Raw genomic sequence first — 23,143 nt, 5'->3', positions numbered from 1 at the left:
AAGCATAATGGATTTATACTCCAGTCCAGTTGATGACGGTAATGCAACGTTAATATTGGATGCCAACTGCCGTTAAACACAGCTGAGGAAGAAGAAGACCGTGCCTTATGGGATTCTACTTCGTTATGAAGCCAGCAGCGTTGCAGGCTCAGTTGAAGTGCCTACCGGAGGGGCTAACACCTTCGATCATTTTCACTCCCTCAGCTTTGAGACACTTGGCGGAGGCATGCGTGAACACGCAAATGGAGGGCCGAGGGACGATGTTTTGGGGTTCAGACACATTTGTTGTTGGATTCATGCATAGAGATAGATAGAGGACTTATCTTTGTATCTGTTTCATTAAAGTGTCAGTGACAGCGTTGGAATCGGGGCAATCTCAATTTTGACAACATTACTCCTTCACAATTGGTTGATCCTTCCTGATGACCTGGTTGGACATGTCTCCAACTGGGTCACCAGAAGGGATCAGCCAATGAAGTTGGACGTCCCATCCAGTTGATTACATTACAGTGATGGAAGCCCTCTGTGGCACTGCCCATGCTAATACAGCCTTTTGACCACTAGAGGCCTCTATCATTCTCTATGGATTCATGCCGCTTGTGTTCCAGTTTCTTTTTTAGGGAAAATCTCGTTGGAAAATCCTATCCACTGTGTGGTGAGTTGGCTAGCACAGTAGCAGTCTCTCTAGTCGAGACAGACAGATTGCCTCCCACAATGCTCCAATGTAGTTGCTACCCTAGGTCTGGGATTTCCAAGACTAGTATCAGTAGTAGTGAGTGCCTATGTTTAGCCTACTGTGTAAGCGTATGCAGCATTGTAGTGTGTGACTGTGTAACCTTAGTGTGTGTGGCGTAATGAGGGATGTCTTTTAACGGTGATGTTGCAGAAAACACATAAAGCAAGCAGTTTGTTGTTGTGTGAGAGCCTCAGTTCTTCAATTCTCATTCTCTACAGTATATGTGTGTGTGTTTGTGTTCTGCAGATAGCCGTGGGATGTATATTTAATGCAACTCGGATCTCTGCAGTCAGTGGAGAACAGAGTGGAGAAAACATGAGCTGAGTGTGCGACCACCGCACCCCTAAGGGGAACCCACACAGACTCACTAACACACACACACACACAAATTCTCATATAAAGCAGACACACACACTTGCTCCTAGACAGGCCATCAAAGAGTACCGTTTTGGGAAGAGAGCAGAGAGAAAGATGAACGGATGAGAGAGAGAGAGAGATGCATCCATTTAATGAAAGAGAGAAAGAGCAGACCATTGAAAGTGTTGGCCATAAGTGTATTTGACACAAACATTGTAACACAACACCCATTTCTCTTTAACTAAGCCTACTCAAAAGCCTGCATAACAGCTGCACATTCTCTATGCCAGACGAATAGAAGACCTCGTCCTCTGATTGCAATGCTGGCTCATATTTCTCCCATAACATTCAGACATAAATACAGGCCTTCAGTAATGAGCCATCCAGTTGGGTTTCATATGAAATATAAATAGCAGGATAATGTGGAATAATTCAGATGATTACGGAGCTGATTGCGTCCCTGATGGCTTCTAGCTTGACCGGTGGAATTGACCACTTTAACGACAGCGACATATCGACTGAATACTAATGAAACTGACGAGAGAGTGTGGGTGTTTGTGAGAAAGAGAGTGGTTTGAGGGATCGACTGGATGAGGAAATCAAAACTAGCTGAGGACGAAATCCCTAATCCCTTATAGCTACTGTTTACAGGCCTCCTGGGCCATATACAGCGTTCCTCACTGAGTTCCCTGAATTCCTATCGGACCTTGTAGTCATAGCAGATAATATTCTAATTTTTGGTGATTTTAATATTCACATGGAAAAGTCCACAGACCCACTCCAAAAGACTTTCGGAGCCATCATCGACTCAGTGGGTTCTGTCCAACATGTCTCTGGACCTACTCACTGTCACAGTCATACTCTGGACCTAGTTTTGTCCCATGGAATAAATGTTGTGGATCTTAATGTTTTTCCTCATAATCCTGGACTATCGGACCACCATTTTATTACGTTTGCAATCTCAACAAATAATCTGCTCAGACCCCAACCAAGGAGCATCAAAATTGGTGCAACACAATTTTGGTGCAACACAAAGATTCCTTGATGCCCTTCCAGACTCCCTCTGCCTACCCAAGGACGTCTGAGGACAAAAATCAGTTAACCACCTAACTGAGGAACTCAATTTAACCTTGCGCAATACCCTAGATGCATTTGCACCCCTAAAAACTAAAAACATTTGTCATAAGAAACTAGCTCCCTGGTATACAGAAAATACCCGAGCTCTGAAGCAAGCTTCCAGAAAATTGGAACGGAAATGGCGCCACACCAAACAGGAAGTCTTCCGACAAGCTTGGAAAGACAGTACCGTCCAGTACCGAAGAGCCCTCACTGCTGCTCGATCATCCTATTTTTCCAACTTAATTGAGGAAAATAAGAACAATCCAAAATGTGTTTTTGATACTGTTGCAAAGCTAACTAAAGAGCAGCATTCCCCAAGTGAGGATGGCTTTCACTTCAGCAGTAAAAAATTCATTTACTTCATTGAGGAAAAGATCATGATCATTAGAAAGCAAATTATTGACTCCTCTTTAAATCTGCGTATTCCTCCAAAGCTCAGTTGTCCTGAGTCTGTACAACTGCCAGGACCTAGGATCAAGAGAGACACTCAAGAGTTTTAGTACTACATCTCTTGATACAATGATGAAAATAATCATGGCCTCTAAACCTTCAAGCTGCATACTGGACCCTATTCCAAATAAACTACTGAAAGAGCTGCTTCCTGTGCTTGGCCCTCCTATGTTGAACATAATAAACGTCTCTATCCACAGGATGTGTACCAAACTCACTAAAAGTGGCAGTAATAAAGCCTCTTGAAAAAGCCAAACCTTGACCCAGAAAATATAAAAACCTATCAGCCTATATCGAATCTTCCATTCCTTTCAAAATGTTTAGAAAAGGCTGTTGCGCAGCAACTCACTGCCTTCCAGAAGACAAACAATGTATACGAAATGCTTCAGTCTGGTTTTAGACCCCATCCATCATAGCACTGAAACTTCACTTGTGAAGGTGGTAAATGACCTTTTAATGGCGTCAGACCGAGGCTCTGCATCTGTCCTTATGCTCCTAGACCTTAGTGCTGCTTTTGATACCATCGATCATCACATTCTTTTGGAGATATTGGAAACCCAAATTGGTCTAAACGGACAAGTTCTGGCCTGGTTTAGATCTTATCTGTCGGAAAGATATCAGTTTGTCTCTGTGAATGGTTTGTCCTCTGACAAATCAACTGTAAATTTCGGTGTTCCTCAAGGTTCCATTTTAGGAACACTATTGTTTTCACTATATATTTTACCTCTTGGGGATGTCATTCGAAAACATATTGTTAACTTGTTAACTTTCATTGCAATGCGGATGACACAAAGCTGTACATTTCAATGAAATTGCCATAATTGCCCTCGTTAGAAGCCTGTGTTTCAGACAAGGAAGGTGGATGGCTGCAAACTTTCTACTTTTAAACTCGGACAAAACAGAGATGCTTGTTTTAGGGATCTTGTGATGAATCTGACAATTAATCTTGATGGTTGTACAGTCGTCTCAAATAAAACTGTGAAGGACCTCGGTGTTACTCTGGACCCTAATCTCTCTTTTGACGAACATATCAAGACTGTTTCAAGGACAGCTTTTTTCCATCTACATAACATTGCAAAAATCAGTAACTTTCTGTCCAAAAATGATGCAGAAAAATTAATCCATGCTTTTGTTAGTTCTAGGTTAGACCACTGCAATGCTTTACTTTCCGGCTACCCGGATAAAGCACTAAATAAACTTCAGTTAGTGCTAAGTACGGCTGCTAGAACCCCCAAAAATTGATCATATTACTCCAGTGCTAGCCTCCCAACACTGACTTCCTGTTAAGGCAAAGGCTGATTTCAAGGTTTTACTGCTAACCTACAAAGCATTACATGGGCTTGCTCCTACCTATCTTTCTGATTTGGTCCTGCTGTACATACCCACACGTACGCTACGGTCACAAGACGCAGGCTTCCTAATTGTCCCTAGAATTTCTAACCAAACAGCTGGAGGTAGGGCTTTCTCCTATAGAGCTCAATTTTTATGGAATGGTCTGCCTACCCATGTGAGAGACGCAGACTTGGTCTCAACCTTTAAGTCTTTACTGAAGACTCATCTCTTCAGTGGGTCATATGATTGAGTGTAGTCTGGCCCAGGAGTGTGAAGGTTCTGGAGCAACGAACCGCCCTTGCTAGCTCTGCCTGGCCGGTTCCCCTCTCTCCACTGGGATTGTCTGCCTCTAACCCTATTACAGGGGCTGAGTCACTGGCTTACTGGTGCTCTTTCATGCCGTCACTTGAGTGGGTTGAGTCACTGACGTGATCTCCCTGTCTGGGTTGGCGCCCCCCCTCTTGGGTTGTGCCGTGGCGGAGATCTTTGTGGGCTATACTCGGCCTTGTCTCAGGATGGTAAGTTGGTGGTTGAAGATATCCCTCTAGTGGTGTGGGGGCTGTGGCAAAGTGGGTGGGGTTATATCCTTCCTGTTTGGCCCTATCCGGGGGTATCATTGGATGGGGCCACAGTGTCTCCTGAGCCCTCCTGTCTCAGCCTCCAGTATTTATGCTGCAGTAGTTTGTGTCGGGGGGCTAGGGTCAGTTTGTTACATCTGGAGTACTTCTCCTGTCTTATCCGGTGTCCTGTGTGAATTTAAGTATGCTCTCTATAATTCTTTCTTTCTTTCTCTCTCTCGTAGGACCTGAGCCCTAGGACCATGCCTCAGGACTACCTGGTATGATGACTCCTTGCTGTTCCCAGTCCACTTGGCCGTGCTGCTGCTCCAGTTTCAACTGTTCTGCCTGCGGCTATGGAACCCTGACCTGTTCACTGTACGTGCTACCTGTCCTAGACCGGCTGTTTTCAACTCTCTAGAGACAGCAGGAGCTGTAGAGATACTCTTAATGATCGGCTATGAAAAGCCAACTGACATTTACTCCTGAGGTGCTGACTTGCTGCACCCTCGACAACTACTGTGATTATTATTATTTGACCATGCTGGTCATTTATGAACATTTGAACATCTTGCCCATGTTCTGTTATAATCTCCACCCGGCACAGCCAGAAGAGGACTGGCCACCCCTCATAGCCTGGTTCCTCTCTAGGTTTCTTCCTAGGTTTTGGCCTTTCTATGGAGTTTTTCCGAGCCACCATGCTTCTACACCTGCATTGCTTGCTGTTTGGGGTTTTAGGCTGGGTTTCTGTACAGCACTTTGAGATATCAGCTGATGTACGAAGGGCTACATAAATACATTTGATTTGATTATAACAGAAGCACAAGTCCCCCATCCACAGATTTGTGTGCATTATAATGAGTCTTCTACACAGTCAATCAAGCCTTTGGAAAAAAGTGGACCATGGGAGACAGGTAAGTCAACAGGCACGTAGTGAGTCCCAGCGCTAGTTCCTGTTGATGGTGTTGTAACACATGAAAACTAAAAATGGTCTCCGTAGCGATAGAAACCTTCTGAGAGGAGTTGAAGATATCTACAGCAAGCTGCCATGGCCACAGGGCTACTCCATATGCACGGCACACACACACACACAGTGCCACACATATTGCACACGCACACTTAGCCCCCTCATTCGACAGTGCACGGCTGGGTGTGTGTGGGATGGAAAGGAGATTCCTTACTGGTTTCAGGGACAACCATGACAATGTGAGAGAGGCAGAGAGGAAGGAAACGGAGAAGGAGAGATGCATAGATCTTTGTGCTGTTCAATGGCTAACACTGTTTTCCATGTTGTGTGTGTCTCAGTGTTCAGAGGGCAAGGAGCCAGGAATTCAATGAATCAATACAACTACTAGTGCATGACCTACAGTATCACCCACTGCATATTTGTGTGTGTGTGTGTGGTGTGAGTTAGCTTATGCGAGCTTAACTGTTGACAGTGACCTTTCTGACACACACACCACATAAATGCTAGAATACTACAGTGTGAGTGTGAGATGGTAAGACTGCGGGTCTGTGATAATCATTGAGCTCGTCTCACTGCAGAGGCTTATCCCCCCTCTCTTCTGCGTACACACACACGCACGTGCCGCATAAGCACATCTCTCCCCTCTGATGCCTTCCCCCTCACTATCCGAGGAGAGAGTGAGAGGGTAGAGAGAGAGAGAGAAAGGGAGGCAGGGAGGGATAGGGAAAGTGGAGAGAGCGAGGGTGTGGTGGTGGGGGAAAGCCAGGAGGCGAGTACTGAGAGATCTCCCAGTAATACTTCTCTCCATACCTCGATGTGTTGTCTCTTCCTTTGTTATCGGGGATGGGGAGAACACTGTGATATTGCTTAGCATGTTAGATGTTTTACCATTAGAGAACGAACAGAGGCACGGAGGCTTTACTGTGTTTCTATCGTGCACATCTCTGGGATCTGAACACCGCTGGTTCCTGTGGCCTGATAGTGTTGAGTGTTTCAGCACCATGGACAGCAGCCTATATGATGTTTGACTCTCTCGCTTCGTTTTGATCCAACTGTACGGCAAAACGGGTCCATTTCTGGCACGCACGTCTCTCCCTGAAGTGTTGCACTCATACACTCCCCCCCCAAGGATTGATAAGCATTGTGTTTGTGTCGACAGAGGGACTATCATGTGTTTTACACGCCAATCCTATGCTTTTAACTCCCTGAGAAGGTGACAAGGGGTGTACACTTCAGGGAGAAGGAAGAGAATGTTAATTGGGTCTGGGCAAAAGGTGGAGAGGTGGATGTCTTAGTGCTACTGCTGTGGTGATTAGTATGTAAATCCTACCAGCCCTGTTACTGTGTAGGACATGACAGGCTCAGTGCTGGGTCTCTGTGGTGTGTGTGTCTGTGTGAGTACGAGAGCGAGAGTGAGAGAGAGATTGGTGGGGGGAGGGGAGGGGACAATAATGTAGTCAAGTCACTAAACCTCCAGTCCGAATCGAGTGCCAAGTCCCTAAGCATTCAAGTCCGAGTCCTTTGTGCTCGAGTCACGAGTCCCTTGTTAGTGCTCAAAGCTACATTTTGCAACGTAGAAAGCTGAATAACTTAGTGTCTTGCACATTGGTAAGGCCAGCCGCTATCTGACATCTGCTTTTATATATATATATCATGTTGAATAATAACAAGGGAGAGAGACTGTCTGACAACAAAGTCATGACTGGTCGAGTCCGAGTCCTGGACTTGTGTATTACGTAACACTCACCGTCCCACTCTGTTGCGTCCTTAGTGTGTGTGTGTGTGTGTGTGTGTACTACAGAGCACAATACTTTCAAGCCTAGACAGCTCCTCAGACCACCACAGACTCTCTCTCTCTCTCTGTCACACACACACACACACACACAAGCACTGCATGTGATAGTTGAGGAGATTGGGGACTATGAAAGGGACAGATGGAGAGGGCCAGCTGCTGTGGTCCTTAATGAGGCATCTAGTTGCATAACTCAATCCTAAAACTCCAACACTTTCTATTTACACGACATGACCAAAAGTATGTGGACACCTGCTCGTCAAACATCTCATTCCAAAATCATGGGTATTGATATGGAGTTGTTCCCCCCTTTGCTAATATAACAGCCTCCACTCTTCTGGGAAGACTTTCCACTGGATGTTGGAAACTTGCTGCAGGGACTTGCTTCCATTCGGGCACAAGAACATTAGTGAGGTCGGGCACTGATGTTGGGCGATTAGACCTGACTCGCAGTCAGCGTTCCAATTCATCCCGAAAGGTTAATGGTTTGAATCCCAGAACCGACTAGATGACAGATCTGTCCATGTGCCCTTAAGCAAGGCACTTAACCCTAATTGCTCCTGTAAGTTGCTCTGATAAGAGTGTCTGCTAAATGACTAAAATGTAAAAATCTCTTGCTCTAAACCCCGAAAATATCTATCTCTCTATCTAAACCCAATACATTCAATCTATCTCTCTAAACCCGACACTTTCTATCTGTCTATCTTATCCCTAACACTTTCTATCTCTCTCTAAACCCAATACTTTCTGTCTATCTTATCCCCAATACTTTCTATCTATCTTATCCCCAATACTTTCTATCTCTCTCTAAACCCAATACTTTCTATCTCTCTCTAAACCCAATACTTTCTGTCTCTCTCTAAACCCAATACTTTCTATCTCTCTCTAAACCCAATACTTTCTGTTTATCTTATCCCCAACACTTTCTATCTATCTCTAAACCCAATACTTTCTGTCTATCTTATCCCCGATACTTTCTATCTCTCTCTAAACGCAATACTTTCTGTCTATCTTATCCCCAACACTTTCTATCTCTCTCTAAACCCAATACTTTCTGTCTATCTTATCCCCAATACTTTCCATCTCTCTCTAAACCCAATACTTTCTGTCTATCTTATCCCCAATACTTTCCATCTCTCTCTAAACCCAATACTTTCTTTCTATCTATCTATCTATCTATCTATCTATCTATCTATCTATCTATCTATCTATCTTATCCTTAATAGTTTCTATCTCTCTCTAAACCCTGACCCTTCTATCTATCTATCTAGTCATGCTCTCAATTCATTCTCTATCCATTTTAAGTGTAACACAGCGAGACTTTCTTTCTGCACTCTCTTTTCTGTGTTTCTCTGCTCCCCTTTTGCCCTCTGTCCTTTCAGATGTACAACAGGGCATCGCCATGGATACTGGCATTTGCTAGGTGAATACCAAGGGGTAGAGAGCTCTGTTGGTACACACACACACACACACAATGTCTAACGACAATCAGCAGTTTTAATTCCTAATTATTGATAAAGGCAGGTACATTGTCTGTGGTAGACTAAATCCCTTTCAAGTATGAAAAGACAGTAAATGAACATTTAGGCTGAATATTTGAAGCTTTCTTTTTAATTCTAGAGCAGCTTCAGCACGACTTCTGTTTGGTATTTGGAGCCAGGACATACTGTATATTTTAATGTATTGATCTGTCCTTACAGGCTCTGTTTGTGTGTGTGTGTGTGTGTGTGTGTGTGTGTGTGTGTGTGTGTGTGTGTGTGTGTGTGTGTGTGTGTGTGTGTGTGTGTGTGTGTGTGTGTGTGTGTGTGTGTGTAAAACGTATGTGCACGTGTGTGTGTGTGTGTGTGTGTGTGTGTAAAACGTGTGTGCGCGCAGTGTTAGAGATCGAGAGGCATGCAGTTTGGCACAGCATAGCGGGAGGAGAGACAGAGAGAGAGAGAGATCAGGACAGAAAGAGCAGAAGAGGCAGAAGAGACGTGGCACATTGCGAGGTTCAGGCGAAGGGAGGCAGGACATGCGGACGGCAGAGAAATCACCACCACCACACTGTGTGCCGACAGAGGTGTAGAAAAACAAGCTGCACGTCACATCAAGAAGATCGCTGCGCAGACCGGCTGTCGAACACCAACCTATTCTCCGCGTGCATTCCGTTAGCAGGTCTATCTGGACAGAACGGCTCTGTCTGGTTGTGTGAAGCCATGCCACCGGGCCATTACCGAATCGGTGCCCTATCAGCGCTACTCTGTGTCTGTGTGATTTGGACCGGGTTAGCAGCAGAAACACAAGGTAATGATGCTGGGTTTAACTTTCTGACCAGTGTGTGTGTGTTGTTATCTCTGTGCTAACCCATTTGATGGATTTGTTTGAGGTTCCCCTTGGCTCCTATCCAGCACAAATGACTATCACAACTTTGCTTTGTCTGTGTTGCTAAATAGCGTAGGCTACTAGAATTCTAGCCTATTACAGTTAGAATCATGATACAAATCTTAATTTTAATCCTAATAGGCTATTCTAATTGATTTGTTTGAGCACTTTCAATTACGTTATATACAGTGGAGGCTCCTCAGAGAAAGAAGGAGAGGAACATTCTACTCAGTGAATTTCATTTTTTTAAATGATAAAACATGATAAACTGTAGCCTTTTTAGACAAAACATGTCACCAAATATCTGATTAAAACAAACTGTTTTACAATGAAGGTCTACAGTAGCCTCAACAGCACTCTCTGCAGTAGCACCATGGTGTAGCCGGAGGACAGCTATTTTCCGTCCTCCTCTGGGTACATTGACTTCAATACAAGACCTAGGAGGCTCATGGTTCTCACCCCCTTCGATAGACTTACACAGATTTATAGAGAAGAAAACCTTGTCAGCAGTGCCGCTTATTGACAACAGCCGAGACAAACAACTTAACACCTTTTTTGATAGATTTGAAACAGCGGGCAGGCCTCCTGTAAATGACTTACCCCTCCCAAATGACAGTCCCATAATTATCTCTGAAAAGGATGTCCTTCGGGTCTTCTTTAAACTCTATCCTTGGAACCAACAAGCTGTAGTGATCTAAACTGGCAGATTTTCAGGGCGTGTAAATGGCAACTGTGTGACATATACAGAATACTTTTTCAAGTGTTACTGGACAGCTGCAGAATCCCCGAAATCTATTGGGCCCCTTCCCAAAGTGAACAATCCCAAATCCCTGAATGACTATCGTCCCATCTCCTTGACCTCGGTGATAATCAAATATTTGGATTGTGTTGTCCTGGGACGGAGAGCCTACTGGACCGTTCCAGTTCGCATATAAACCAGGCCACGGGGAGCGAGTTTGACAAAGAAAATGCCAAGCGTCACATCTGCCTGTAGCCCGGCAAGTGCGGGGAGCTGGAACAGGCCGCACTGGGTGCTGGCGAACTGGGGATACCGTGCGTAGAGCTGGCGCAGGATATCCTGGGCCGAAGAGACGCACCGGAGACCAGGAGCGCTGATCCGGCACAATCCATCCTGGCTGAATGCCCACTCTAGCACGGCAACTGCGGTGAGCTGGAACAGAGCGCACCGGGCTGTCAATGCGCACTGGAGACACCGTGCGCATCACCGCATAACACGGTGCCTGACTGGTCACACACTCCCCACGGTAAGCACGGGGAGTTGGCTCAGGTCTAAACCCTGACTCCGCCAATCTCCCCATGTGCCCCCCCAAAAATGTGCTGCCTCTCGTGCTTGCTTCGAGGTCGCAAACCCCGGTGTCGACGTTGTTCCTCCCTCGCTGCCTCCATCTGCTCCCATGGAAGGATATCCAATCCGGCCTGGATCTCCTCCCACGTCCAGGATCCTTTACCCTCTAAGATGTCCTCCCACGTCCAGGATCCTTTACCCTCTAAGATGTCCTCCCACGTCCAGGATCCTTTACCCTCTAAGATGTCCTCCCACGTCCAGGATCCTTTACCCTCTAAGATGTCCTCCCACGTCCAGGATCCTTTACCCTCTAAGATGTCCTCCCACGTCCAGGATCCTTTACCCTCTAAGATGTCCTCCCACGTCCAGGATCCTTTACCCTCTAAGATGTCCTCCCACGTCCAGGATCCTTTACCCTCTAAGATGTCCTCCCATGTCCAGGATCCTTTACCCTCTAAGATGTCCTCCCACGTCCAGGATCCTTTACCCTCTAAGATGTCCTCCCACGTCCAGGATCCTTTACCCTCTAAGATGTCCTCCCACATCCAGGATCCTTTACCCTCTAAGATGTCCTCCCACGTCCAGGATCCTTTACCCTCTAAGATGTCCTCCCACGTCCAGGATCCTTTACCCTCTAAGATGTCCTCCCACGTCCAGGATCCTTTACCCTCTAAGATGTCCTCCCACGTCCAGGATCCTTTACCCTCTAAGATGTCCTCCCACGTCCAGGATCCTTTACCCTCTAAGACGTCCTCCCACGTCCAGGATCCTTTACCCTCTAAGACGTCCTCCCACGTCCAGGATCCCTTACCGTCCAGGATCTCCTCCCACGTCCAGGATCCTTTACCCTCTAAGATGTCCTCCCATGTCCAGTCCTCCTGGCCACGCTGCTTGGTCCGTTTTTGGTGGGATCTTCTGTTACGTCTATCGTTAGTACAATGAAGAGTGGACCAAGGTGCAGTGTGGTAGGCGTACATCGTCTTTTTATTGATGACACCAAAACAAAATAACAAAGACAAAAACAAAAAAAAACTCTCAGTTCTGTAAGGCTCAGATACTAAACAGAAAACAAGATCCCACAAAACCCAAACGGAAAATTACAACTTATATATGATCCCCAATCAGAGACACCGATAGACAGCTAGCTGCCTCTGATTGGGAACCACACTCGGCCAAAACAAAGAAATAGAAAACAGACTTTCCCACCCGAGTCACACCCTGACCTAACCAAACATAGAGAATAATAAGGATCTCTAAGGTCAGGGCGTGACACTATAATTGACTCAATACTCTCCTGGACTGCAAACACAAAACAGATACAAAAAGGGACAACAAAGACTGTATTTCCTGAGGAGATTAAATATATATCAGGTCAATAAAAGAATAACAACTAAATTCTATAAATCCTTTGTTCAGAGTGTTCTCACTTTCTGTTTTCAAGCCTGGTACAATCAGCTATCCATCGCAAATGAAAACCAGCTGCACAAAATAGCAAAGCTCTGAAGCAAAACCAGTGGAGTTAATGTCAAGAACATGGAAGCACTGTCCAGACACACCCACTCAACCAGGAGTTCCAGCTCCTACCATCATGCCGCAGATACAGTCAAATCAATCAAATGTCATTGGTCACATACACACGGTTAGCAGATGTTAATGCGAGTGTAGCGAAATGCTTGTGCTTCTAGTTCCGACCATGCAGTAATATCTAACAAGTAATCGAACAATTGAACAACAACTACCTTATACACACACGTGTAAAGGAATTATTAAGAATATGTACATATAAATATATGGATGAGCGATGGCCGAACTGCATAGGCAAGATGCAGTAGATGGTATAGTCCATCTTTACAAAACCGCCAGAGCCCAGAAATCATTTATTCCCACCAGTGAATAAAGAACTGCTCAGCCCCTCCCGCTTCCCAGAATTGTATGAACTGAATTATAAACTTTATCCACATGTTGTCTGCTGTTTTTATTGCCTGTGATTTATGCACCTATTGTTGTTGTTGTTTGTTGAGAGGCATGACACATTTCCCAAGAGAGACACACAATAAAGAAGTATTGTTGTTATATTTAACTAGGCAAGTCAGTTAAGAACAAATTCTTATTTACAATGACAGCCTAGGAACAGTGGGTTAACCGCCCTGTTTAGGACAAAATATTTTTACCTCGTCAACTTGGGGATTTGATCTCGCAACCTTTCGGTTGCTGGCACCAACACTCTAACCACTAGGCTACCTGCCGCCCCATTATTAAACTACTTATGGCGACTTCCGAAGGACGTCCTCCAATATATCAGCGCTCTTGCAGTATGAACTGACATGTCTATCCACTCAAAGGATCAGAGAATGAATCTAGTACTGAAAGCATAAGCTACAGCTAGCTAGCGCTGCAGTGCATAAAATGTGGTGAATAGTTGACTCAAGAAGAGAGAAAGACATTAGTTTGTAACAGTTTTGAACAAATTAACTTCTTCAAAAAATTCAGACGCAGCTGACAGAGAGAGCGCTAAGCTATATTCCGTTTGTGTTTTTGTTTGTTGTTGAGTTGGCTAATTTAGCCTACTCAAACAACCAGACTCAAACAGAGAGGAATACTATTTATGTTAGCTCGCTGGCTAAGGATATCCTACACTTCAACTTCTTCAAGACAGGGTAAGCTTTCGTTTGATTAATTTATTGCCACCGGCGACAGCCGGTGTAACTTCTAAACTTCTTGCTGTACACTGTACTGCAAGATTGTACATATGGAAATGAGATGAGTCACTCAATGCTGGAATGGATTGTGGGTTTACTAATGTATTAGTTCTAGTTTGTTGACCGTAACATTATGTTGGTGGCATCGATGTAGGCTGTATTGCGGTTAGCGGTTATGGTATGAAGATTTAGCTTGTGTAGATTTTTTCCACCTGGTGTTGTGTTTTGCACTCTTGTCCAAAAGCGAAGCAAAAATGTGAGAGAATTATACAACGAGCAAAGTGATGATGCTGTATGTGGCTGCTATGAAAGTGAACCTATGTGGCAGGTGATCAGGGGGCGAATTTATTCCACCAATTCTGTCGCAAAACGTTTCTTAAATTGAAGCGAATGGAACAAAATGGGCTTACCTGAATTTGTCAAATGGAAACTCTCGGTTTAGTTCTGTTTGGACTAATTTCACCCCAGATCAGCTAGATGCAGGGACGAGTGTGCAAGGCGGTCTGTCTGCCACCTTGATTATTCCAATTATTCAAATTTGTCTCTCGACCTATGCACTTACATTATAAACTTTCATTTGTAGGCTAGGTTGTAGCAACCTCAGGATGGATATAGGCCAAATATATAATGCCGTAGCCTAAACCTATCGATGTAACATTGAGCTAGCTGGGTGAATGGAATATGAATGACAGTCATCCAAAATACTGCAATAGAAACAAGGCCATGCCCCCCCCCCCCCTTCAAAAAAAAAAAAAAAAAATCCTCCCTAATCTTAAACGGCCCAACCACCACTGGTTGGACATCTCTGAATGTGCTTAGGCCATTTGGCTAAAGCTACATTCGACCTAATATTTTCTGGCCTTGATGAGAGAGCTTGTTAAGCAGGCACTGGCATAGCCTACAGCATGACGCGTGGGAGTCAAACAAAGAAATAAGACAAAACACAGCAATTACCATAGCCAATCGTTGTTCGGGATTCTGCCATCGAATTTATGAATATCTCTGGTTGTCGGCAAAAAAATATATACGGGTGTACACGCGCGCGCGCGCGTGTGTGGTGTGTGTGCAGAGTTTAGAAAACGTGGGGGGTTTGTCTGGTTGCTGCAGCATGATCCGGAGCCGCGCTCGACAAAGGTGATGAAGACGTTGCAGGGTCCCCCCTCTCGTGTGTGTGCGTGCGCGTGTCAGACAGGCTACCTATTAACCTCCACGATCCCCTCCGCTGAACGTCAGACAGCACCGTTTGTTTCTCTGTTGCTGATGTTCTCTATTTAATCAACATGGTCTCTGTCTCTCTCGCTCCTCTACCCAGTTCATGGGCTGTACAATAACAAATGATTGTGTGTTTAGCCTTCCGGAGAGGCTGTCAGTTATTCCTCCTCGTCACGTGTTGATAAAAACGGCGATATAATATTATCCTATTAGAACTCGGTAGCCATATAGCCGATCTGTTTTCTAGTCATGTCACAGGCAGTGGGCTGCCATGCAACTGTCTCTAATACATTCATCATATCAGCTTCTGCTGTGCGTGTGTGTGTGCGTGCGTGCGACGCGTCTGAGAAATTTGCTGCTATGCACAGATATTTCATCGGGAGGAGAATGTGTGTTGTTATTAGATTGACTTCATTTCAACATGCGAGAGGTTATGACAATTGTATCATCGCGGTCTCCCACCCCGACGCCAGTTGATGGTGACTGTATCGGCTAGGGCACAGAGGTCTGGTCTCTCCATGAACGCAGGGCTCTAACTGGTCTAAAGCAGGGGTCTCCAAGAGGTCGATCGCTAGCTCTCAGTAGCTAGCAGCCCACATATGAGTAACTCGCCAAACAATTCTGAAAGTAGGCCTACATGACATGTTTCGTGTTTTTCACCGCAAACTGTCATAAACAAATCTCACATGTATCAGACACCGAAATCTCCCGGCTACTATCTAATCAACGTAACATTGACATTATCCCACCGCTGGTTAGGTTCTATTGGCTTAAAAAGCCAAACATAACACAATATCTGCCATTTAATTAACAACAATATTGCCCCTGTCTGTCTGTGTGGTGCGCGCTGTTTGTCTATCACTCCATGTGTAGTAAGTTGATGTGATGACCATCTTGTGGGTTGTGGGTTGACAGAAATACTTTCCACAAAACCTTCTCAATTAAATGTTAACTGGCCTTACTTGTCAGAAGTATATCATGTGTAAATATATCATTTGTATCTATTATTTGTTATTTGCAAACTTTGCAATGAAATGCGCAACAGCAGTACAGAACCATTGCTAGACACATTACTCACTGCGCAATTAAAGGGCCAGATGCGCAATTAAAGGGGAATTACACTCAAAAATCTAAATTGGTTAGTTTTCTTCCAGATCTGATGTGAAATTAAGCATTGACATGGACCCAGAACATTCTATTTCGTTTTTTTTCTATGAACAATTGAAATTTTGAGAGTGGAAACCAGCAAAAATATAAACTCAGGAAAAATAAAACTGACAAAACATAAATAGGGGGGAAAAAATCACTGATTTTATAGGGCCCCCCTTAAGAGTTGTTTATTAATCATTATTTTACCAGGTATATTGACAGAAAACATAATGCACTACTTTCTCTTGAACACCAAGGACCCGGGGAAGAGAAGAATGTGCCTATTTGAAAGCTAGAAAAAAATGAGTAGCCTGAGACATGTTTCATATTTTTTAAGTAGCACTCATGCCAGAAAAGGCTGAAGACCCCTGCTCTGGAGTCTAGCTAGTCTCTCCTCTCCTCTCTCCTCTTCTCTCTCCTTATCTCGACTTCTCTCCTCTCTTCTCCTCCCCCCTTCACCTCCCCCCTTTTCTCGCCTCCTCCTCTTCCCTACCCTTCCCCTGGTGTTACATTCACTTCCACTGTTTCTGTCCTCCTTCCCCTTTCCTGTCATCCTTTTCCCTTCTATTCTCTCTCGCTCTTTCTCTCCTCTTCCCCCTTTCCTTTCTTCTCTCTTCATACTCTCCTCTCCCTTCCTTTCCAATATCTTTCTCCCCCTCCTCTCTCTCCTCGCCATGGCAGGTTGTCTGTTCTCTCCTCTGTAAAACTCACTCAGCCGTAATTTGTCTTTCTCCTCTCATCACATCACCTCGCATTCTTTCCCCACCATCCATCGTGTTCTCTCGTTCGGCAGAGGCCCACCCTGGCTTCTTCTTGTTTTTCTAAAGGCTGAGTAGAGGGAAGCTGTAACTGTGAACAACACAGGCAAATATGTCCTTCAGCGCAATCAGCCCAGTCTTCTTATTGGAAAACCAACTAAGGCCTAAGAATCCTATAACACATTTTTTGCCATGTGTATGGACAGAATATCTATTTCCATTTAACATCAAAACGGTGTGTGTGTGTGTGTGTGTGTGTGTGTGTGTGTGTGTGTGTGTGTGTGTGTGTGTGTGTGTGTGTGTGTGTGTGTGTGTGTGTGTGTGTGTGTGTGTGTGTGTGTGTGTCCAGGATTATCAGTTCTGGCTGACTGTGGGGTTATAGGGATGCTGCTGACACTATTCCACAATAAAAGCAATTAACTGCAGCTTTACTGTGTGGCTAAGCTTCTCTGAACCCATCCGCAGTGTGTGTGTGCATGCGTGTGTGTGCGTGTGTGATTGAACTGTCAGGGCTTTTGTGTTGGGCTGTCTCTTCCTCTGCTCTTTTCCTGTTGCTGCTGTTGTTGGCCTGACTAGGTGGTTGTGCTTTGACGTTTCCGTGGCTTTAGCCCAGCCTCTACTAGGGGTGGGATGAGAACAGAACAGAAGTTTGTATCAGGATAATAACCCAGTGAGAGTACTAGGCCGGGATTCAGCTATGCGCATTTTTAAAGCCAGCGTTTCCGCTCTCGGGGAGAGACCGCATTCACGGCAAATGCAGATTGTGTCGGCTCATTCCAAAATTACCTTTAAATGTCCAGCACGCTTTAAGGTGGCTCTACCGCTGATCAGATAGAATCCCGGCCCTAGTCCCACTCCTCTATACCCGCCTGATTGGATTCTAGGGAATTTTTCCTAGCCACCGTGCTTCTACACCTGCATTGCTTGCTGTTTGGGGTTTTAGTCTGGGTTTCTGTACAGCACTTTGAGATATCAGCTGATGTAAGAAGGGCTTTATAAATACATTTGATTTGATTTTGATTTGATTACACCTCATATGTTTCACACTCACAACCACACTCTCCTCTCCATAGCATGGCTTTGAAACCACTAATCCCAGGATGACGCTATGGCACGTCTAGATGTTGAAAATGATGACAATGTGCAATGCCCTTAGCTATTTCAGAGTTAAAGGTTGAGGGTCATTGGTTAGCATCACATTTGTGCAGAGTATAAAGTGTGGTAAGCCATTCTGTCTGGGCCCTGTTCAATACTAACTGTCATTATAAGGCTGATGGTTGTGAGCTGAGTTTGTGGCATCAGTTGATTGGCACGATCAGGAGCGTTTCCAGCCGAGCGTTTTATACTGTTCATTTAGTTCATGTTCCATCTTCCCTTTGCTTCAAAGCCTCATCCCTCATAGCCATCATCTGAATGGCCTACTCTTCCGTCTCCCTTCATTACAGAATCCCATTGAAGAGCCTGTCTGGTCCTGTTCCCGAAACTCTGTGTGTGTGCGCTTGCACAACGTGCGTGTGTCTGTGTGATAAAGGAAGGCGCTACTCAGATCGACACCGATAGCTACGGCTGTCTGGCGTGATGTTAAGTAAACATATTTGTCTTGTTCACTTCTCAGATGCTTCTCTTCTCTGATCTACTATGGAAGAGGAGGGGGGGGGGGCAGCTTGCAGAGTTTGAATGTAGCAGTGTTACGCAACTCCAACGTGGCAGCTACACTAACACTCTGTAAGCTTCTAAACTTAAACATTTCTATCGAACTCAGATCTCATCCTAACTCTGTGTGGATATGACTGTTATTGAGAGCTTTCTACTTCTCTCCCTCCATCGTCTCACCTGCTGACCAGACCGAACAAGCGTGTGCATCAGTGTGCGTGGATTTTGTCCACCCACACCAGACGCGCAGGTTGAAATATCAGTACGAACTCTGAACCAACTATATTCATTTGGGGACAGGTCGAAAAGCATTAAACATTTAAGGCAATATATCTAGCTAGCTTGCTGTTGCTAAATCGTTTGTCCTGGGATATAAACATTGGGTTGTTATTTTACCTGAAATGCACAAGGTCCTCTACTCTGACAATTCATCCACAGATAAAAGAGTAAACCGTTTGTTTCTAGCAATCTCTTCTCCTTCTGACTTCTTGTTTGGACTTTATATGGCGGTTGGCAACCAACTTTAAGGTGCATTACCACCACCAACTGGACTGGAGTGTGGACCTCAGTTCATCTTTCAATCACCCAGGTGGGTATATGCTCCTACATACCAATGAGGAGATGGGAGAGGTAGGACTTATTGCACGTCAAGTGTCACAAATAGAACCAAGTTCTATTTTAGCGCCTGGCTACGCAGATGTTCGTGGGTTCCAATGATTGACTAACAAGTTTGTGTAAATTAATTTTGCAGCGCTCCCTCACTTGCAGTGTGGTCAGCATGTCAGAGATAGTTTTGGTGGGAAAAGCCTATCAAAGCTGTAAGACAGTAAAAACAACCCATCCCCCTGGAACTATCCCTCTGGCTCTTTGTTGTCGCGCTCCAGTTTTCAGCTAATCTATGATCGTTAACAACAAAATCTAAATCACAGTGCAGTTATCACAATACTACCACTAACAGGTCCTGATCGTCATCATAAAGGGAACATGTTTAATTCAACAAATACTTAACGCTACAATGCTGCAATGTGAGTAGGAGGAGATATGCATCTTTCAAACTATTTGCCACAGATATAAAGCGCTCCGCACATCATCGTGGTCAACAGTTGTAAAAATGGCCGAGAGTGAGACAGGGAAGCGACAGTCCTGTATGGCAATTCAACTAAATGAGAAGGTGGCGAAATGCAAACTTTGCGAGGTGGAATTGAGCTACAGTGGCAGTACAAGTGCAGCGCTTAACCATCTGAAAGGGAGGCACCGTGAGACCCAAACTGTTGCTGGCAGCGGCGCAGGCCCCCCAAAAACAGACATTGGACAGGCTCTTCACACAGACGGAAAGTGCGATGAGTGACGGAGTGAGAAAATCAAAAGCTGTTAATTCCAGAAATTAGTGCAGTTGACATGCAGCCATTGTCAGTGGTACACTCTTAGAAAAAAAGGTTCCAAAAGGGTTCTTTGACTGTCCCCATAGGAGAACCCGTTTTGGTTCCATTTCGAACCCTCTGTGGAAAGGGGGACAGCCGAAGAAACCCTTTAAGATTCTGGGTGGCACCTTTTTTTCAAAGAGAATTTCGTCTTCAGTCCCCCACGATGGCATATCTAGGAACCAGACGACAAAATTCCATGTTGAAAAACTGCGACGGCCAGGATGGAGTAATTGTACAGTGATAGCGCTGCAGGTACAAGCGCAAGCTCTCAAACATCCCATATGTGGCGTTAACAACAGATTGTTGGACATTTATGAACACGCTGTCATTCATCACTGCAGCGAGCCGTCACGTTGATGAGAAGTAAGATGTGAAGTCCCATGTATTGAACACTGAGAACATAGAGGAGAAGGCACACAGCAGAGAACCTAAGAATGGCATTTAACTACCATCGTTGCTGAGTGGGCGTGGGGGACAGCAGTCAGCTGAGCGCAGTCCGAGAGGGGAAATGTCTATGTGAGAATAGAGACAGCGTTGCTTCTTCAAACAAAAAACATCATACCTCCAAAACCGGCAGCTTGTTGACAAAACGGTCTCCAGAAACAAACTATTACAATACTTTGCTTACAGGGCAGATGATGAGGGCCAGCCCACTGAAACAACTAAAGGTGTTAGGGCCAGCCCACTGAAACAACTAAAGGTGTTAGGGCCAGCCCACTGAAACAACTAAAGGTGTTAGGGCCAGCCCACTGAAACAACTAAAGGTGTTAGGGCCAGCCCACTGAAACAACTAAAGGTGTTAGGGCCAGCCCACTGAAACAACTAAAGGTGTTAGGGCCAGCCCACTGAAACAACTAAAGGTGTTAGGGCCAGCCCACTGAAACAACTAAAGGTGTTAGGGCCAGCCCACTGAAACAACTAAAGGTGTTAGGGCCAGCCCACTGAAACAACTAAAGGTGTTAGGGCCAGCCCGCTGAAACAACTAAAGGTGTTAGGGCCAGCCCACTGAAACAACTAAAGGTGTTAGGGCCAGCCCACTGAAACAACTAAAGGTGTTAGGGCCAGCCCACTGAAACAACTAAAGGTGTTAGGGCCAGCCCACTGAAACAACTAAAGGTGTTAGGGCCAGCCCACTGAAACAACTAAAGGTGTTAGGGCCAGCCCACTGAAACAACTAAAGGTGTTAGGGCCAGCCCACTGAAACAACTAAAGGTGTTAGGGCCAGCCCACTGAAACAACTAAAGGTGTTAGGGCCAGCCCACTGAAACAACTAAAGGTGTTAGGGCCAGCCCACTGAAACAACTAAAGGTGTTAGGAAGCAGTGCAGTTCAAGGGAGGTTTAGTTTCAAAATTACATTAGAGTTATATTACACATTACATTTGCATTGTAACGTCATTCTGCTAGCTACTAAATTTGAATTATTTTCGAGTGTCAATGATATGAACATACATTCAGCATGACATTCATGTGAGCATTATGACATGATTACAAACCAAAAGTTCTGTGAAATGCACTCATATATTTTTTGTCTGCAGCTAGCCAGTAGCCCTGAGTGGAGCATTACACCCTGGGGGTTGAAATGCACTCTGGGAATAGTAGTATGCTGTGAAAATCTATGGTGTGTACTAGAGACTATTGCAAAATAGAAGCTTCAGAAATGTCAATACAAAACCTAGGAGGCTTGTGGTTCTCACCCCATTCCATAGACATACACAGCAATTATGACAACTTACAGAGGACATTCTACAACCTATCAGAGCTCTTGCAGCATGAACTGACATGTTGTCCACCCAATCAAAGGATCAGAGAATGTATCTAGTACTAAAAGCATAAGCTACAGCTAGCTAACACTGCAGTGCATAACATATGTTGAGTAGTTGACTCAAAGAGAGAGAAACACAATAATTTAACACTTTTGAACAAATGTATTTATTTAAAAATGAAGGATCAGCAAAAGAGAGAGAGAGCTAGTGAAGGCAGCTAGCTAGTTTAGCCTACTCAAACACCTGGCTCATGTTAGCTAGCTGGCTATGGCTATCCAACAGAGAGGGATGCTATGTTAGCTAACTGGCTATGGCTATCCAACAGAGAGGGATGCTATGTTAGCTAACTGGCTATGGCTATCCAACAGAGAGGGATGCTATGTTAGCTAGCTGGCTATGGCTATCCAACAGAGAGGGATGCTATGTTAGCTAGCTGGCTATGGCTATCCAGTACTGGAACTCTTCCAAGTCAAGGTACGTTTTTGGTTTGATTAACTGCTTGCTGATGTACATTGTATGGCAAGATTGTAGCAGGTTTACAAATACATTAGTACAAGTAGCTATGTTGACTAGCTATGACGTTAGCTAATATGGTGACATTAACGATGTAGGTATAGCGGTTAAGGTTATGATATGAAGGTTTGACTTGGAAAGGATTTTTCACCTAGTCACAGAGAGCTGATGTGTTGTGCTCTGAAGTCCACAAGCGAAGGGAAAAGGTGAGAGGAGGAGAGTGTGTAGATGTGGGAAGGAATTTTACAACAAGCAAAATGATCATGCTGTTTGTATTTGGCTGCTATGAAAGTGAACTGTGTTTGCATGTGATCATGGGGTGTATTCATTCTGTTGAAAAAGAAAATCTCAAACGGAAGCAAACGGAATTAAGCTTTTTAAACATACCTGAATTTGTCCAATAGAAACTGTCATTTGCAACTGTTGGACAAATGATTACACCCTAGATCAGCAAGATCAGGCAAGACTGCCTGTCATCTTGATTACTCTTAATTTTTCTCTCGACCTGTGCACCTACGTTGTAAAGTTGTAGCAACCTCATGATAGGTACAAGGAAAAGTTGAGTATCATGTAGTAGCCTAAAACTATCGATTGTACATTAAGCTGGGTGAATGGAATATGAATGACAGTCATCCAATTTGCTGTAATAGAGACAAGGCCATGCTCATAAAAAATAAAGAATTGTCCTCCCTCATCTTAAACGGCACCGACCACCACTGGACCATACACTACATACACACTCACTTGCACACACTACACTGACACTCTCACACAACCCACACACATTCACATACACTACATACACACACACATACCGGCACAACACAAACACACATATACACACACGGACACTTAAACACTGATCATATGCTGCTTGCTACTCTGTTTTTTATTTGACTCTTATTATTATCTATCCGGATGCCTAGTCACTTTACCCTGCCTTCATGTACATATCTATGTCAAATACCTCGTGCCCCTGCACTTTGATCTG

The 23,143-nt window shown here is 44.6% G+C and overlaps 1 protein-coding gene across 2 annotated transcripts in view; it reads left to right on the top strand.

The window, feature by feature from the left end:
• The first annotated feature begins 9,213 nt into the window (after positions 1–9,213).
• LOC118385572 (seizure 6-like protein) overlaps positions 9,214–23,143 on the top strand; it is a 48,217-nt gene continuing 34,287 nt past the window's right edge. For both annotated transcript variants that reach the window (XM_052521341.1, XM_052521340.1), the window contains exon 1: positions 9,214–9,596. In XM_052521341.1, coding sequence (XP_052377301.1) covers positions 9,509–9,596 — 88 coding nt within the window. In that variant the 5' untranslated portion in view covers positions 9,214–9,508. The remainder of the gene's footprint in view (positions 9,597–23,143) is intronic.

This window comes from Oncorhynchus keta, chromosome 6, assembly GCF_023373465.1.
Source record: "Oncorhynchus keta strain PuntledgeMale-10-30-2019 chromosome 6, Oket_V2, whole genome shotgun sequence".
Lineage (NCBI taxonomy): Eukaryota > Metazoa > Chordata > Actinopteri > Salmoniformes > Salmonidae > Oncorhynchus > Oncorhynchus keta.
The sequence above is the reverse complement of the archived record's forward strand: the minus strand, read 5'-3'. Positions and strand labels throughout refer to the sequence as shown.